Source organism: Dromiciops gliroides, chromosome 3 (assembly GCF_019393635.1).
Source record: "Dromiciops gliroides isolate mDroGli1 chromosome 3, mDroGli1.pri, whole genome shotgun sequence".
In the NCBI taxonomy this organism is placed as follows: domain Eukaryota; kingdom Metazoa; phylum Chordata; class Mammalia; order Microbiotheria; family Microbiotheriidae; genus Dromiciops; species Dromiciops gliroides.
In genome coordinates this window covers 580930806-580950204 of record NC_057863.1, presented here as the reverse complement: position 1 = coordinate 580950204, position 19399 = coordinate 580930806, and the positions used below count along the sequence as shown (strand labels likewise).

Sequence of the window (19399 nt, the reverse complement as noted above, 5' to 3'; positions counted from 1 at the left end):
ATTTCTCCCATTTTACAGATAAAAAAACTGAGGCAGTGAAGTGACTCATCCATGGTCATGCAGTTATTAAGTTTCTGGAGCTGGATTTGAACTCAGGTCTTTATGACTTGAAGCCCAGTGCTCCATCCACTGTGCCACCAGCTGGGGATGAGTTGACTGGTAATGGAAAAAAAAAAATTCTTTCTCACAATTCAGAGCTAAACATGTCTTTCTTTACAGTTCACAGAACTAAGGTTTAAAATTGGTATAAAATTAAAGCTGGCATTTTTTCAAAAAAAGTATCAACCAAACACTGGTACTGAACATGTAGAAAATTTCACGAAGAATGGCTCTCAACTTTGCAGAGAACCAATATAGTAATGGGTATTCACCTTACCCAAATTTCATTATAAAATATATTACAGGATGTCAAAGCTAGAAAGGGAGGGATGGGGAAGGAAATAAGCATTTATAAAGTACCTACTTTGTGCCAGCCACTGTGCTAAGTATTTTTTTCTAATAATAAACATTTTTTATTATAGTTGAATTCCAAATTTTATCCTTCCTTCCCTCCCTCCCTTCTTTCCCCTCTCCCTGAAGCGGTAAGCAATTAGATGTGGGTCATACATGTGCAATTATGTAAAATGTGCTAAGTATTTTTTTTACAAATATCTCATTTGATCCTCACAATAACCCTGCAAGGTAGGTGAAGCTATTATCCACATTTTACAGTTGAGAAAACTGAGGCAAAGAGAGGTTAAGTGACTTCCCTAAGTATTTGAGACTGGATTTGAACTCAGGCCTTCCTGATTCCAGGCGCTGTGCTTTATCCACCGTGCCCCTGCTGCTCTAAGAACCATACAAGTCATCTATTCCAACCCCTTCATTTTACACAGAAGGAAAATAAGGCCCAAAGAAAAGGCACTGGCTCAAAACTACACAACTAGTCAATAGTACAGATGGAACTAGACCCAGATGTTTTGATTCCTAGTCAAGTACCCTACTACTTCAGGTCAATACAAGCCTGAATTTCACTCAATTATACTTTTCTTCAACTCAGACTTTGGACACTTACCCCAGCAATGTAACTTCCAGTAGCTCTGATACAACTCACAGCAACTCCAATGCCACCAGCTGACTTGGAAATCAGTGCACACTGCTTTAGTGTATCATAAATACCTTCGATACTGTCATCTTTCATACTCAGAAGGAAGCAACTACAAGAAAGCATACATGTAAAAGTAAATAATACTTGTTTGATGAAGAACTGTGAATGACTTAACTATTCTCAGCAATATAATGATCCAAGACAATCCCAAAGTATGAAGCATACTATCCACCTCCAAAGAAAGAACTGATATTGATTGAACACAGACTGAAGCATGGCATTTTTCACTTTATTTCTTCCATTTTTTTTCTTTTATCCAAGTTTTCTTGTACAAAATGAATATGGTAATGTCTTACATATTTGCACATGTATAACCCAAACCTGATTGCTTACTGCCTCAAGGAGGGGACTGGGAAGGGAGGGAAGAAGGGATAACTTTTGAAATTCAAAACTTAAAAGCTGGTTTTACCTGCCCAGAACTTACTAGCATGACAAAGCCTGAAAGTTAAATCCAGAAATTGCCTTCGGAAGTTTTTGTCATCCTGCCAACCCGCCCCCCATTTACCACTACCAACTTCCTCTTTAACAGAGGTAACAACTCCTTCTGCTCATTAGTTGACAAAAAACCCCCACGAAATTGTCATTCTAATAACAATTCACACTTCTAAGGCATTAAGTAATAAAAAGCACTTTCCCAACAACAATCTGGCATAGTAAGGAGTACAAGTATTATCATCATTTTAGAGATGAAAAAACTGATGGTCAAAGAGACTAAGGAATGTCCCAGTAACCCAATTATTCAGGGTCATCACCAGTTATCTTGACTTTTATTCTGCTACTGGACTTCAATGACTCTGGAAGAATAAGGGTAACAATTTTGCACAACTCTGTCTCACTTAAATTCAATTCAGATACAAGTCAAGACACCATCTATCATCTACTATTTTGCCCCAGTATCGTCATTGGTCCTCTTCGAAAAGGAAGGACAAACAACAATGACGACAATGTTATTCATGGCTCCTGGCTCCAAGTCCAGGGTCCTTTGTACAATGCAATATTGCTTCCACAACCAAACCATTTCTATACAATATCCTTAAATTAATATTTCTAAAATCTATTTTCACCATGCTTTTTTGTCTGCTAAAGGGAGCAAAGGCCACCTACTGCATCTCCCCAAGATCCTATTCAGGTTTTCAAGACCTTCTTTAAAACTAGTTACCTGGCGGCAGCTAGGTGGCACAGTGGATAAAGCACCAGCCCTGGATTCAGGAGGACCTGAGTTCAAATCCAACCTCCGATACTTGACACTTACTAGCTGTATAACCCTGGGCAAGTCACTTAACCCTCATTGCCCCACAAAACAAACAAACAAACAACAACAAAACAAGTCACCTACTCTCTACTCCAACCTATTTCCAACTATTCTCCAACATGCATCTTCTGTTACAAGTCAGGCCAGGCAGAATTCTTACTCTCTCCTGAACATACCATGTTCATTTGCACCTCAAGGTTTCTGCCTACTTTCTATGCCCTCCTCCCCACCCATTTCTTCACAAAATGTCTTTCCCTATTCCCCTACATTCATCAAAGCCTCATATGTCAAGGTCCACATCAAGTCATGTCCTCTCCTGCAAAAAAATCCTTATCTCCCACTACACTAAGAGTGTCAATACCTGTTTAGGATCTATTCTAATTGTGTCTTTTTGTGTCTTAAGTAGAGTTACCTCAACTAGACTGTAAAGCTAATTAAGAGCAAGAACTTATCCTTCTGCACTTAGAACAAATCAGACCCTATATGAGCTTAGACCTGACTTCCAGACTTCTAGTCTGTGGCCCATTCTTTCATTATCTCTCCTCCACAGCTGCTAGCACAGTGCTGGGCATTGAATCGATACTCAGTAAGTACTTAATTGGAAGGAGCCTTGATTTGATTTTGTTACTGTGAAAAATTTCCACATGTGGTAACTCACTATACCAGCAAAGGCCTATCTATGACTTGGTACATCAAGTCTAGGGAGCTCCCTGAAGCACAGAAAGGTTAAGTGTCAGAGGCAGGATTTGAACTCAGCTGTTCCTCCTAGCTACTTACAACACAGTTATAATCCCTTCCCCAACCCCTACCGCAAAAGCCACAAAATCCAAAGAAGACAAAGTAACTTGAATTTCTTCCTAGACTTCTTTTATGCCTTCAGGCTGAATCAGATACTTGGCATGCAAGAGCAAACTAATCTGAGTAGTTTGCTATAGCTAGGAACCTACTGCCTTTTCAAAGGGTAATTGAAGGAAGAGGCAATAAGGTGACCCAGGGCAAAGCAGATCCATATCTCTAGAAAAGGCATAAAGTACCTAACTTTTGGCTCAAGAACAAAAACATTAAGCCAAAAGTCACATATTAACAGTAATATATTTTTCTGCAGCTAAGACAATTCCTAATCATTGAGGACTAGATCTAATTCTTTTGGGGCCTTCAGAATCTTCATTCCAACACTATAAAAATGCTGCTAGCTATTTATTGCTCAAATAAGAGTTCTCTTCAATGCAAAGGTAGATATTCTGTCACAAATCGAGCATTTGGGGTATAAATCTAAGACCTAAAGTAATATGTGACTGTCTGAAGTGCTTATATTTTGAAAAACATTATGAAGAAGAACTGTTCCAGTTTGTTTAGGCCAAGGTTTGTCTCTGTAGGATGGAAGATTTCCAGAGCATTAAGGAAAGTGAACAGGGATATAACATACCTAGAAAGCTGGGGACGGTTGGTGCCTGCATTAAAGAGGGTGGGGGAAGCATGAGTAAACCATCTCTCAGAGAGAAGGTTGTATGTTTCAATAGCAGCATCAATGTCCTCTTTGTGAATCCCCACAGACACTCTCATTAGCATGTGCTGAGGTCGTTCAGCCACTGAAGGTAAGAAAGAGAAGCAATTCTTATATGCTATGACAGCTCACCAGAATAAGTTTGGGACCAGATGTTGAAGTCAAAAAAGAAAAACCAAAATGCAATTAGAAAAACTTAAAGGGAAAAGCTAATGCAACTGTTCAAATATATAACCTAAAGTATAAAAATAACATTTGGAATTTAGAAAATTGACCTTTTAAGCTGAAGCGCACAAAGTTCACATGCAACACAACAAAGATAAAACAAATCACTCAAGAACATGTTTAGTTCTTACCCTTTCCATTGATCTTCAACAAATAGGAACGTTCTAAGGTCTAGAAGAAAAGCCAAAGCAGCCACCATGACTCATTCAGATTACAATTAAACTGAGGCATCACAGAATGTTGTAGCTGGGAGGGACCTGAAGGATCACCTAGACCAATGTTCTCATCTTACAGAAGAAACTAAGACCCCAGAGAAGCAAACTGATCTCCCAAAGGTCACAAAACAAAGTGAGTAGCAAAATTAGGACTACAACTAAGGCCTTCTGGCTCCCAGTTCAACACTCTTTCCCTTGCATCACACACAAAACCATTCACAGTAAGACAAACTTGAACTCTTTTAAACTTCAACTATTAAAAAGAAAATAAATTACAAGTGACTTTTCCACAACATATTGTTGTTCAGTCATTTCTGTCATGTCTGACTCTTCATGATCCCTTGTAGGCTTTTCCTGGCAAAGAAACTGGAGTGGTTTGCCATTTCCTTCTGTTCATTTTACAGATGAGAAATTAAGGCAAAAAGGATTGACTGACTTGCACGGGGTCATACAGATTAGTAAGAATCTGAGGACAGCTTTGAGCTAGGGAAGATGAGTCTTCCTGACTCCAGACACAGTACTCTATCCACTTTGCCCATCTAGCTGCCCCCATTTCATAACACAACACATTGCAAATAGTAGTTGCTTTAAAAATATCAAACTGCAGGGGCAGCAGCTAGGTGGTGCAGTGGATAAAGCACCTGCCCTGGATTCAGGAAGACCTGAGTTCAAATCCAGTCTCAGACATTTGACACTAGCTGTGTGACCCTGGGCAAGTCACTTAACCCTCATTGTCCCGCCAAGAAAAGGGGGGAACACACACACACACACACACACACACACACACACACACACAGAGAAAATTGCATAAAGGCTAGTTTCATTTTGGATTCCTGCCTATTATTAAACCATTGGCATTTTAAGTGATAAAAATTCTACAAAAAAATTATTTCATGATTAATAATAGTTGTGTACAGCACTCTGAACAAATATCACTGAATGGCAGGCTTGTTATAATTTTTTTTTTGCGGGGCAATGAGGGTTAAGTGACTTGCCCAGGGTCACACAGCTAGTAAGTGTTAAGTGTCTGAGGCTGGATTTGAACTCAGGTCCTCCTGAATCCAGGGCCAGTGCTTTAACCACTGCGCCATCTAGCTGCCCCAGGCATGTTATAATTTAACATTATTTTGGAGAATTCCTCAGGACCATAAAGCATTCTCAAGCCACCCAAAATGCTAAAGACAAAAGGCATAAAAAAACAAATAAGGATAGAAAAACCCAGCTAGCTCAAATTGCACTCCATCTCCCTACTGCTAATTCCTTACATTACTTAGCCCCTCTTAATTTCCCTCTCCCACTCCTACAAAAAACACAATAAAATAAATTCAGAACATTTCTTACCTTAAAGCCAAAGTAATTATAAGAGAAATCTCGATCATAAATAATGGCCGAGTTGAGCCGCTACGGGGAAAGAAGTTCAGAATTATATTAACTGAATAAATTCAAGATTCTAAAAGTTTCCCCCACCAGTCTTTTTTTTTTTTTAATCAGCCATTTTGTCTCATTCAACTCCAGAAAAATATGTCTAGTTAGGCATATTCCATTACTGTTTACCAACACAGATTTATCTAAAAATCTACTCAAGGTAGGGATTAAAATGTGATAAAGCTTTGGGCATATATCACTATATACAAAAATTTGCTTCATCTTCTATACTGAAAAAATAGCTTAATTCTTCAAAGTTCAAAATGACTGTTTGAACCTAATTTCTTATTGTTCTAATTTTTTCTATATCCTACAAAATAATCAGGCATAATTGCCAATATTGCACTAAATTTTTTTATCAAAATATAGTTTGATCAAAAACCTTAATGTAGCAATAGGCAGGTGGCAAATAGTTGGAGATGAACTAGACTTAAAACAAAAATAACCACAGGCTCTCAGTATGTACCCAGTAATAACTCTTAACTGAAGTTACTTAACTTTACAATTGGCTTTTAATTAGTCATCAACCCAAATATCCACTATCCAAATTGTCTGAGGGATTTAGAGCTTAAAGGATCCCAAGAAATCATCTAGTCCAACCTGCTCATTTTACAGATAAGCAAACTAAGCAAATAAATCCTTGCTTAAAATTCATTCTTCTCTCCACCATTCAGAATCCTTAAGTGACACTTTTTCCCTGAAACATTACCTTACCCATTGATTATTACTATTCTCTCACTCCTCAATTTTCCTTATAATATACTTCTTTGTACAAATATGTGTAAAATGCATAAATGTATGTAATTACTCCCCAAGTCTCCCCCCTTCCCATTGGAATGTAAGCTCCTTGAGGCCAAGGGCTCTTATCATTCATATTTTGTTATACTCAATATCTAGCATGGTGCCTTGTACATAGTAGCCATTTAATAAATGTTTGTTGAATTGAATTTAAGTGTAATTCAGATGAGCTACCAAAACTTATACAATCTTCCCCATTCCTAGTACCTCATATTTACTTAAAGAAGGAGACTGGAACACAGGAAAGCAACTAGACAGGAAGTGGAGAAAATTTCAACTGAGAGTTACATAAAAACAAGATACCCCATGAATAAGATCATTTTTTTTTAAAAATGAGCAGGGCATTTAATTCCACAAGTAACACAGACAGTATATAAATATGACTCCCCTGTGACTAATATAACATTTTGAAGCATGTCAGATACTATCAATAATAGAATCTATTGTATTTACATCTAGCTGTGTAGGACAGGGTAAATAATAGCACTCTGAACATACAGTCTCAAACACTTTTTAGGGAGCATTCTCTATCCCATACAGCAATCACTGTTGGCCAGCAAATGCCTATTATATTCTCTGTAAACAAGTAGGCATGCAAGTCAATAAACAATAAATAAATAAATAAACAATAAACAATGTATGTTAATACATTGCAAAAAATGAATTTCATATGAGAAGCATGACACTTACATCTTTATTGGCTAGAACAACATCTAGGGTTGATTTTGCCACCATGGGAGAATGCCTGCCATTAAAAGGATTTATGTAGTTATAAAGGTCTTCCATTACATCTAAAATAAAAATGAAATTAGAATAGTAATTTAGCCTTGCAAGGAACACTCCATATATCTTAGTATTTTTTTCTCCTATTCCCAAGGCCTCACAAATTTCTAGTCACAGAAGCATATTTTTTAGTAGAACCTTGGCCTGATTTCCTCAGAAATTGGTCATACCAAACATTGCCACTTTTAAAATGTGAATTCTGATCCACAGAAAAGGAAAAGAGCATGACTCAAGGGCTGGACAATATCCTAAGAATTCAGGGCCTGTGAACCACTAAACTCACTTGATCTAACTTATCTCATGACACCGGCCAAATAGCTTTTCTTTGTTTCAGCTTCTTCATATTTTGAATGGCCACGATAGTATGAAAAGCTTATTAACGGTGACAGATAACAAAGGGAGCTCTTTCCTCACTCTTTTAGAAGCCCTACAACTTCTAAGTGAATACTCTCATAACATTTTGAGGTTTTGAGGGTTTGTTTTTTCCTTCTGAGGAAGAGGACAAGAATTGAGAAGTGGCAACAAGATAATAAATTATAATATTTCTAAATAAAAAGTATTTTTTATTCACAATCGGTTCTTATTATTCCCTTCCATTTTCTGAGAATGCTAAATTCAATTTTACAACCCAAACTCACCACTGAACACTTTCTTTGTTTCTTTATGCAAATTAGAAACAGCAATTCTGGCTGCTAAGATAGCATAGTCCGGGTGCTTGGTGGTCAAGGTTGCAGCCGTTTCAGCAGCCAAGGTGTCTAATTCCACTGTGGTCACCCCACTGTATAATCCTTGGATAACTTTCATAGTGATTTGGGCCTAGAGAAATAAAATCACAGGTTCTCTATCTTTTATAAGAATAAAACAAAAGCTATTGAGAATAATTGTAGCAGGTCACATTGACGGAGTACTTTATGGGCAATATCATCTCACTAGAACCTCACAAAAACCCTGTAAGTAAGATATATGTGATAGAAGGACCTACCCTTTGGTACTTCAGAAAAGGTATCATTTTGGGTTTCTGAGTTGAGAGATGGAGTCTTAATCATGTGACAGTTATTATCTTCTCCCCCTCTCTACCTTTGCACAGGCTCGTTTTCTGTGTCTGAAATGTACTTGCTCTTCATCTCTATTATGTCACAGAATCCCTGGCTCCCTTCAAAACTCATCGAATGTGCCACTTGTCTCCTGAAGGCTTTTCCTGATTTTTATAGTTGTTAGTGCTCTCCCTTCTCAAATTATCACATACCTATCTGTTTACGTGTTGTAACCACTGCATCCTTCCCTCCTTCCCAGTAGAAAGTAAGTTCCTTGAGGGTAGCACTATAGAAAATAGAATTTCTAAAGCTTAAGAAGTTTAAGTATCACCTAATCAATTACTAGATAGTTTCTTTTATTAACACACTTAATGACTTTATCTTATGTATTATTTCTGAATTTGTATATTATCTTTTCCTAAAAAAAAAATGACCATAAAGAAAACAACCTTTCTGATCTGGAGTATATATACAGATAATAAGAAGGAAGTAAGTGCAATAATCAGGCATTTAGTTATACTGATAATGATAGAAGATTTTTGGTAATGGTAGATTTTTGATCCCAAGGAACCAAATAGGATTATAGATTAGAAAAGTCAGAAGGCTCAGTGCCTAAAGTTAAGGTTCAATAATCAGTACAGATTTAGAAAAGCATTGAAAGTTCTAGAGTCAAAGACAAAAGATCTCCTAGACCTTAGTTTCAGACAATAAACTCAGGCTTTATACTCAAGAAATCATTAGAAAAATACAACCAAAGAGAATAAATGAAAGACTCAAATCCAGGAAGGGACTAAAAATATATTTACTTACTGGATCAACAAATTCCATGTTGAGGCCATAGCAGAGTTTCTGGATCCTAGAGGTAATCTTGTCAAACATGACCCGCTCCTGACGGCCATCTAAAGAATTAAAACATACGATTTGTGTTAACATTTTGCAAATCATTAATTTCTAAAAATTAAAATAAGCTAACTTTTCAATCGCATGCATTAAATGCTCTTTTGCAAAATAAATGATGAGATAGTGATCCTGATTCTTAGGTCATCAATACGTCCAATTCAACAGAGAATTCTGTCTTGAACAGGGCTAACAAGAAATATATTGTAGAAGACTGTAGTTATCTTTCCAATATCAAATATCAACATAAGACAAAGCCCTTGAAGTCAAAGAACAGTCCTGTAGATGAGGATATACAAAATACACCCATTCAAATTCGACCTTCTTCAGGAAAGGTTCCCTGATCTGCCCCTCGATGGTAAGGAGAGTGCTACATGAGGTCAGAGGAAGAAAAGGAAACCTTACTAAGATGAACTTTAAAGGACTGAGAGGATTTCAACATGTAAGACAGAAAGGGAAAAGGAGGCATTCAGTAAAGCAGTGAGTCAATAAACACACACACACACATTCTGCCAGGCACTATGCTAAGAACTGGGGATATAAAGAAAGGCAAAAACAGGGTCTCTGCCCTCAAGGAGTTTCCAGGTGTAAACCCTATACACAATTGAAATTTTCCTTGTTTAATAAAATTCACTGGTAGTTGCCAAGCAGGCCCCTTAACAAAGTATACCCCACTGAATTAGTTGTTCAGAAGTGACTTTAATGATGACACTAATAACAGCATAGTACTAACATTGACACCTCCTTTAAATACTGCCTTCTTCATGGTATTCGAGAACCTGTCATTACTATATATCTAGTCTAAACTAGGCCTACCTTTGAGGGTCTTTTCATCTATCCCCAGCCACTGAAAGTGCCAGGAACCACCCTCTGTTCCAGTAGTACCCATTTTCTTAATATTCCCACATGGAGAATATTCACTTCTACCTGGGCATATCTGCTCACACTATATACTGTATCTCTGCCTGTAAGTCTTTCCTCAATCCTTATCCTTAAATTCTCTGCAGCATTTGACACTGTCAGTCACTTCCTTGGGATATTCTGTTCTGTATAGGTTTTTGTGACACCACTCTCTCCTGATTCCTGTCCCATCTATCTAACCATTCCTTCCCAGTTTCTTTTGCTGGTTCTTCATTTATGTCATGTACTCTATCTAACCATCCTCCCTCCCCTTTTCTTTCTATACTATCTCACTTGGTGATATCGTCAACTCTTACAAGTTCAATTATCACCTCTATGAAAAGAATTCTCAGATCTATATTTGCAGTCCTAGTCTCTCTCCTGAGCTAATCATTCCCCCTCCTACTGTCTTTTGGACATCTCAAACTGGATGTTCTATTGGCATCTCAAACTCAAATGAACAAAATATTACTCATCTTTTCCCCCAAAACTCCCCCCTTCTTTCCAACTTTCCTTTTACTGCTAAGGATACCACCATTCTTCCAGTCACACAGGCTTACTACCTGGGTGTCACCCTCAATTTCTGACTCTTGATCACCCCATAGTCAATCCATTGTGCCAAATCTTGTCATTTCTTCTTTTACAACATCTCTCCTACATATCTTCTTTCCACTTACATAGCTACTACCTTGGTACTAGTCCATATCACTTCTACATGGACTATTACAACAGTTTTTTAATTGTCCTCCCACTCAGCTGCCAAACTGATCTTCTTAAGGTACAAGTCTGATCATGTCATTCCCCTACTCAATGAGTTCTAGTGGCTTCCTATTAATTCCAGGATCAAATAAATATAAAGTCAACTTTTTGGCATTTAATGCTCTTTACAATCTGGTCCCTTCCTACCTTTTAACCTTTCTTAAACCTTTCTCTCCTTCACACTTTATGATCTAATTACAAAGGCCCACTTGTCGTTCCTTGATCTTGACATCCCATTTCCCATGTCTGTGTCCCGCTAATTAGCAGACACTTCGTGCTGGGGATATAGACCCCCCCCCAAAAAAAAAAGTTGGATAATCTCTGCTCTGCTGGTCAGAATCCATCCCTTTAACCTCCTCAGGACATGAGGGGGCCGTATCTTTTTTTTTTTTTTTTTTTTTGCAGGGCAATGGGGGTTAAGTGACTTGCCCAGGGTCACACAGCTAGCAAGTGTCAAGTGTCTGAGGCCGGATTTGAACTCAGGTACTCCTGAATCCAAGGCCGGTGCTCTAACCACTGCGCCATCTAGCTGCCCCTAGGGCCGTATCTTTTTATATGGCTACAGAAATCGGGCTTTCTCAGAGCACCTGGTCAGTTTCCTTCTTAGGACTCTGGGCCCCCAAGTAGCGTCAGAAGCCGGTTTTGAAACCACGGTTCTTATTGTCGAGCCGGTGTGCCCCCTATGCCGTGGCGTCCACACTGCTCTCTGACATTTCCATCTCCTCGTTGCCCTTGGAACTCTTCCCACCGGGAGCGATCGGCTTCGGAGTGGGTAGACTTAGGTTGGGGTGTCTGGCAGAACTGGGATTCATTCCACGAATGTAGACAAATCACTTCACCTTTCTGGGCCCAGGTTTCATAAAACCATAAAGTAGTATATAAATGTAATATCTCAACACAGATTCTGAGCACTTCCTTGCTGAAATGAAAATACTTGTGTACAAAGATTTTCCTGTATCTTCCCTTCCACTAGACATCCTTCTCTGTGAAGATGCTATTAGGTTCCCTTTCCACTCTTCCTCAAACAGCCTCAACCCACTTCACCTATGAGAGATCAACCAATCAATAAACATTTATTAAGTTGCAGGCACAGTGCCAAGTACTGAGGATACAAAAAGAAGCATAACACAGTGGCTCCCTGCCCTTAAGGAATTTACAGTCTAATGGAGAGAAACGACAAAACAAAGAGGACAGAACCACACCTCTTGACACAGTCCAGAGATCAGCTGGATCAACCAGACTGCAAGACACTTGAAGAGAGGAACCATCTCTTATTTTTGAACCCTGATCAACAGGAAGCACAGGACCTTTCACTTTACTAAGCACTTAGCAGAATCACAGAAGATCCAAGTTGGAAGGGCCCTCAGAAGCCATCTTGTTCCACTCATACCTAAAACAAGAATCTCAACTTCACCACCAAAACGGGGTCATCCATCTTTTGCCTCTAGTGAAGGAACCCGCTACCTCCTGAGGCAACCCTTTTTTTTTTTTGGCTCAGCTCTAATTATGACAAACTGTTTCCTTGAATCTGCCCTTCCTCTCCACTACAATCTCCCCATTTTACAGATAGTGAAACCTGGGCCCAGAAAGGTGAAGTGATTTGTCTACATTCGTGGAATGAATCCCAGTTCTGCCAGACACCCCAACCTAAGTCTACCCACTCCGAAGTCGATCGCTCCCCGGTGGGAAGAGTTCCAAGGGCAACGAGGAGATGGAAATGTCAGAGAGCAGTGTGGACGCCACGGCATAGGGGGCACACCGGCTCGACAATAAGAACCGTGGTTTCAAAACCGGCTTCTGACGCTACTTGGGGGCCCAGAGTCCTAAGAAGGAAACTGACCAGGTGCTCTGAGAAAGCCCGATTTCTGTAGCCATATAAAAAGATACGGCCCCCTCATGTCCTGAGGAGGTTAAAGGGATGGATTCTGACCAGCAGAGCAGAGATTATCCAACTTTTTTTTTTGGGGGGGGGGTCTATATCCCCAGCACGAAGTGTCTGCTAATTAGCGGACTGCCCCAGCTCAGCGCGCACAGCCAACCACGCCGCCTCTCCACACGCGTTTGTAGGAATGAACTCATGATTGACAAGGACGGTGCGCCCAGGGCCCGGAAACCAGAAGGGCTCCCGGGCACTGGGCTAAGCGCCGCGGGATACAAAGAAAGGCACCCGCCTGTGTGGTGCCTGCCCTCGGAGAGCTCCCGCCCCGGACCGACAAGCTGCAGAGGAGAGAAACTGGAGCGAATCGCTAAAGAGAAATGCACGGGGTGGAGGGAAGACGGGCAGAGACCAGAGGAAGGAAAGGGCAGGTGAGGAGGAAGGGGTGTCTGGGGGCTGGAATGAGCACCCACCAAGGAGGGACAGAGGAGCCGCCGAGGCCTCCTCCCCTCCCCCGCCGGGCTCGGGCTCCGCGCGGGAAACGCAGGGCGGAGATAACGGCTGCTCCCGCCAGCGGCCTTGCACCCTGGCGGCCCCCTCCCGAGCTCCGAGTTCAAGGTCCTGGGCTCCCTCCCCAGGACCCCCAACCCACCCCCCGACCCTAACCTCGTTTAATGACGTGCATGGCAGCGGCGGAGGCTGCTGGGGCCCGGTCGCGACCTCGGGAAGGAATCTTGGGGTGTGGAGTCCAAGGACGGAGAGCGGAGCTGGAGCCGGGTCTGGCAGCAGCTGGATGTCAGGGCCGGGACAGGGGCCAGAACCGAGGTCTGGAGCCGGGGCACCTGTAAACTCAGAGCCCAACAGGAGCAGCTGAGGCAGCTGAAAGACAACGGATACGAATCCTATTCCCGCTCCCGCCAACCCGACGCACAATAGCGTACGTCCGCCTCCTCGTGGCGCCATCCGCTGACGCCTCCAGACGGGAACGGGCGGAGCTGAGGGAGCCCGCGGGCAACGCGCACAGCGCCCCCGCAGAAAGCGCGGCCGGTTTCGGAAGCTCCTCTCAGCAGCCTCCTCGGACTTGCTGAATATGAGCAAAACCCTAGCCCACCTTTCCTCGGGAAGGTGGACCCAGAGCCACGGCGCGCAGGCGCGCTTTGCTTCGTCTAGTGGCCTTCGTAATGATGTTTTGTCGACCTTGGTTGATTCCAGTTTATCCTGAATATATATGTGTACATATATATTTGTGGGTATATGTGTACATACATGTACATATAGGGCAGTTAGGTGGCACAGTGGAGAGAGTGTAGGGCCTGGAATCAGGATCCAGCCTCAGACACTTTAACTAGCTGTATGACCGTGGGCAAGTCACATCACCCTATTTGCCTCAGTTTCCTCATCTGTAAAATGAGCTGGAGAAGGAAATGACAAACCATTCTAGTATCTTTGCCAAGAAAACCCCAAATGCGGTCGCGAAGAATCCACAGGATTGAAAACAACTGAATAACAATTTATTTGAAATGGGATTTCCCTATTACGGCTTCTTGGATTTCGTTATGATTATATAGAAATACGGTTGATTTTAACCTTCGGCTTTGCTGAAGCTATTGTTTCAATTAGTATCTTTGCTGATTCCCTAGGATTTTCCAAGTATTACATCATATCCTCTACAAATAGTGATAGTTGTATCTTCTATTTACCTAACTTTATGTCTTTGATTTATTTCTCCTGTCTTATTACTGTTGCTAGCATTTTCAGAACTATATCAAATGATGGTGGGAAGAGTGGGCATCCTTGCTCGTTTCATTCCTATATTTATTGGAAAAGGCTTTAATGTATCCCCATGGCATATAATACTTTTGGTTTTATATGGACGTCTTAATGGGGGAAGGGGAGGGTTAATTCCCTCTCTGCCTATACTTTATAGTTTTCTTTTTGTTTTTGCAGATAAAGTGTTGTACTTTGTCAAAGGATTTTTCTGCATCTGTTGAGAGGATCGTGTAGTTTGGGATAGTTTGGTGTATTAGTATTAATTTGGTGTAATAGTATTAATTATATTATTATTTTTTTTAGTGAGGCAATTGGGATTAAGTGACTTGCCTAGGGTCACACAGCTAGTAAGTGTTAAGTGTCTGAGGCCGGATTTGAACTCAGATACTCCTTACTCCAGGGCCGGTGCTCTATCCACTGCCCCACCTAGCTGCCCCCTATATTATTTTTCTAATGTTGAATCATCCTTGCATCCACATAAATTTCACTTGGTTGTAATGAATGATTTCTGAGGTAAATCTTTGTAGTCTAACAAGATTTTGTTTAAAACTTTTGAAGTGAGATTCATTAATGATATTGTCCTATAGTTTCCCTCCTGTATTTTATTTTTCTCTGGTTTAGGTATTAAGACTGTATTTATTTCATAAAAAGAATCTGGTAGGGTGTTTTATTTCTCAATGGTTGAGGATAACTTGTGAAGCATGGATATTGTTCTTTAAAACTTTTAATTATTTTTCTTTTTTAATATCTCTTGTTTTTATGTTATCTTTATTTGTTGGCTTGCTGATTTTTAAAATGCATATTCAGTTCATTAATTCTTTTTTTTATTTTGTTAATGTTTATAAGGATATGATTTTCCCCCTGAAGAGTACTTTAACTGCATCCCAGAAATTTGGGTGTATTATTTCATCATTATCATTTTCTTTCATGTAATTACTAGATATTGCTATGATTTTTTGTCTTTGACCCATTCATTAGTTGGAGTTTCATTAAGTCTTCATTTGGGGCTGTATCTTTTGTTTGTATCCCTGAACTAATGACTATTTTTATTGTGTTGTAGTCAGTAAAAGACACATTATTAACTATTTCTGCATTTTTACATTTGTTTACAATGTCTCTGTGGCCCGACACATGGTAAATTTTTGTAAAAGTTCCGTACTGAGCAATATGTATATTCTTTTGCAGTCCCATTTAGGAGACACTATAAGTCTTAACTTTAGTGCCATATTTTCCTTTTTGTTTATCTTTCTCTTAGACTTCCAAAAAAGAGAGGGATATTAAAGTCTTATGTGACTATTATGTTACTGTTTATTTCTTCTTGCTGTTCAGTGTGTTAAAATCATATCTTGTTCTAGACCCCCAATCCTCCTTTCTAGTCAGTATAGTAAGTTCATAAGTAGCTAGTATAAAAAGTAGCAAAGGCAGGAAGATTGAAAAGGGGAACCTAGAAGTCACTTACAAACTGTCCCAAAGATCAAAGGAGCATAATTTATAATATATATCATATATTAATCAAAAATCACATCAGGCAGCTAGGTGGCACAGTGGATAAAGCACCGGCCCTGGATTCAGAAGGACCTGAATTCAAATCTGGCCTCAGACACTTGATACTTACTAGCTGTGTGACCCTGGGCAAGTCACTTAACCCCCATTGCCCTGAAAAAAAAAATCACATCCCAGCAATATGTCCATGCTGCTTAAGTGCTCCCAATTCCAACCTTCAGTTACAAAAGTGACATCCTTTCCCCATACTCTTCCTCACATTTCCTGCCTTCATTCACTAGTCCATCTGGTCCTTATTCCATCTGTCTCTGTATTCGTCTTTGTACTTTCTGTACCATTTGCCCCTATATCATCTGTGCTTAATTAAAGTTTGATTGTCATCTTGCTTCCCACCGCTAATGTAGTCTTTCCTGGGAAGTACCCAAAGAACCAGGTTTCCTGGATCATTTCATAATTTCACAAATTAATTATCACTTTATTCGGTTGTTTCCCTTTCAACACATTGTAATTTCCTTGTTTGTCTCTGTTTTTTAAAAGTTTTTGTTTTGATTTCCATCCCCTCAGGTTTTTTAAAAATAAATATTTATTGAATTGAATTCAATATCTAAGTTGTGTTTTTATTTTTTGTAGTGCAGTGAGGGTTAAGTGACTTGCCCAGGGTCACACAGCTAGTAAGTGTCAAGTGTCTGAGGCAAGATTTGAACTCAGGTCCTCCTGAATCCAGGGCTGGTACTTTATCTACTGTGCCATCTAGCTGCCCCCCATTCCCTCAGCTTTATTTTGTGTATGTCCTTGGTTTTTTTAGGATTTTGTTTTTTTATCCAATCTGTCAATCTTTTTCATTTTATTGGATTGTTAAATCCATTCACATTTAAAGTTATGGGACTTAGGTTTATAATTTCCACCATTTCTTCCTAATGTTGCTTTTTTCCAAGATATTTCTCCCTCATCTGCTTAATCATTTTTTAAAAAGAAAATATAGATCAACTATGTTTTTATGCCATGAAAAAAAATTTGCCCCATTTCTACTTTGATATAATCAGTGTTAATATCTTCACCTATATTGTTCTGGTCCTTTCAGATTGTTTTTTTTAGTTACATAGACATTTTTTTTTTTAGTGAGGCAATTGGGGTTAAGTGACTTGCCCAGGGTCACACAATTAGTAAGTGTTAAGTGTCTGAGGCCGGATTTGAACTCAGGTACTCCTGACTCTAGGGCTGGTGCTCTATCCACTACACCACCTAGCTGCCCCTGCATAGACATTTAGAAAGAAGAAATGGCAAGATTCTGCCAAATTCTCCAATTTATAACTGGAAAGGTGCTTCAAGGTAATTTAATTCAACAGATAGGAAAACTGAAGGTCAGAGAGAGGAGACTTATCAACGATCATACTGTTAGTAAGGGGCAGTTAGGATTCAAATTTTTGTACTTTGACTCCTAATTCCGTATTTGTTTTCTGGTATACCACCTTACTCTAAACATTGAGTAATAATAATTGAGATTTATATATGTAACATTGTTAAAACATTTAGCTTGGTTTAAGGCTCAGAGTGATATAATAGTTCCTATGGTGACCCTGGGCAAGTCACTTAACCCTTTTTGCCTCAATTCCTTATTAGTAAAATGAGCTGAGAAGGAAATGGCAAACTACTCCAGTATCTTTGCCAAGAAAACCCCAGATGGGGTCACAGAGTCAGACACAACTAAAACAATTAAACAACAATAAAAATGGTACATATGATTTCCTCCTTTTAAGCTTTAAGTAATTTTTGACAATTCTTAATCACAATCACTCTAGTTAAGAAAATTCCTATCATTTAGGCAAAGGTTGGGCTCTCTGCTTACCTTTAGATTAAATCTCTAGTTAATGCCTGGTCTTTTTGTGGTTTTGGTGGGGCAATGAGGGTTAAGTGACATGCCCAGGGTCACATAGCTAGTAAGTGTCAAGTATCTGAGGCCAGGTTCTCCTGAATCCAGGGCCAGTGCTTTATCCACTGTGCCACCTACCTGCCCCAAAATTCAATTTATTGAAAATAAAACAGTAGTATCTGTGGACAGACAGGCACCAGAATGGGAAGTTGGGGAAAGGGCTGATCTTTTTGCAGGATTTGCTTCAGTCAGGGTCTTATGTTTCGACATGCCTCTAGAGTTAATAACCTTCCCTTATATCTCCCTATCTCAGTACTACTTTGCTCTTTAGAGGTGTGCTGGAAAGTCATGCAAACCTTTTGGATTCAAACCATCAGAATCTCTGTATCTGGTTTTGAGATGTCTCCTTTCAAGCTAATTCCTTAATATGACTAAATCTCTCACAATTCTTTGGTTCATTAGGGTGTGCAAACTCACACTAGGTTTTGCTTGATTCAGTCAAGAAGTATGATTACATAACAAAGATATCTTTTAAGAGGCTGGGATAATCACTGGAGACTCTCTTCTACAGGTGAGGAGTTTGTTTGCTGAGGTTGAGGGGTCAGGGTAGGACAAAAGTTGCCAGGCCTACCTGGCCCCCTTTAGGTGATTTTTATGGATCCAGATCAGTGATCTGAAACACGATGGAGTTTGAAAGGAAGAGCCTTACCACAGCCTTACCCAATTTCTTTGGTAGTAGAGTTTCCAGGATGATGTGCTGAAATCTCAGGCATAACCAGGGCTATGATGGGAATTAAAAGGAATTTTTTATTGTATCTCAAATAAGCATTTAGACCAGGAGTTCTTATACTGGAATCCATGACTTATTTTATAAAAATATTTTTATAACTGAAATTCAACATAATTGATTTACTTTGTAATCCTTTATTTTATGCATTTAAAACATTATTCAGAAAAGGGGTTCATGACAATTAAAAAGGTTAAGAACCCGTTAGATTGAGATACTCTATGTGGGAAGGAGTGGCTGACCTGGATCTGAAATCCCAAGAGTTGTAGAGGCAGTGTGCTTAAAAAACAAAAGAAAAAAAAAAAAAGCCCATACCCACTAAGAGCTATAAGCTGCATTTACAATTCAGCAAAGATACCAGCAGATGGCAGCAGGATGTACTAGCAAAGAGGAGCAAAGACCAGTGACGCAGGTCAATTAGAAGACTGCAGCTGTGTGCAATTCAAGGACATTGTCAGACCACAACAGCCTACTGACCCAGGAGCCGGTGGAAAAGATGCTTTAAAAGCTTGAATTGTCCTGGCTACACATGTTCCCTAGACACATGCCTCCCCTCCACGAGTGTTCTGCTCACTCTACCACGGATGATATGGAAACATGTGGGAGTGTTTTCTGTGGACATAGGGAGAATGTAGTTGCTTATTTGATTATGCC

The 19399-nt window shown here is 39.8% G+C and overlaps 1 protein-coding gene across 1 annotated transcript in view; it reads right to left on the bottom strand.

The window, feature by feature from the left end:
- Window positions 1-13791, bottom strand: part of RRM1 (ribonucleotide reductase catalytic subunit M1) — a 33253-nt gene extending 19462 nt beyond the window's left edge. Inside the window, exons 1-8 of the mRNA XM_043997848.1 lie at window positions 13482-13791; window positions 9194-9282; window positions 7988-8165; window positions 7257-7357; window positions 5685-5744; window positions 4260-4299; window positions 3826-3988; window positions 1055-1196 (exon numbers count right to left, since the gene is read on the bottom strand). Coding sequence (XP_043853783.1) covers window positions 1055-1196; window positions 3826-3988; window positions 4260-4299; window positions 5685-5744; window positions 7257-7357; window positions 7988-8165; window positions 9194-9282; window positions 13482-13500 — 792 coding nt within the window. The 5' untranslated portion in view covers window positions 13501-13791. The remainder of the gene's footprint in view (window positions 1-1054; window positions 1197-3825; window positions 3989-4259; window positions 4300-5684; window positions 5745-7256; window positions 7358-7987; window positions 8166-9193; window positions 9283-13481) is intronic.
- Between the last annotated feature and the right edge of the window lie 5608 nt (window positions 13792-19399).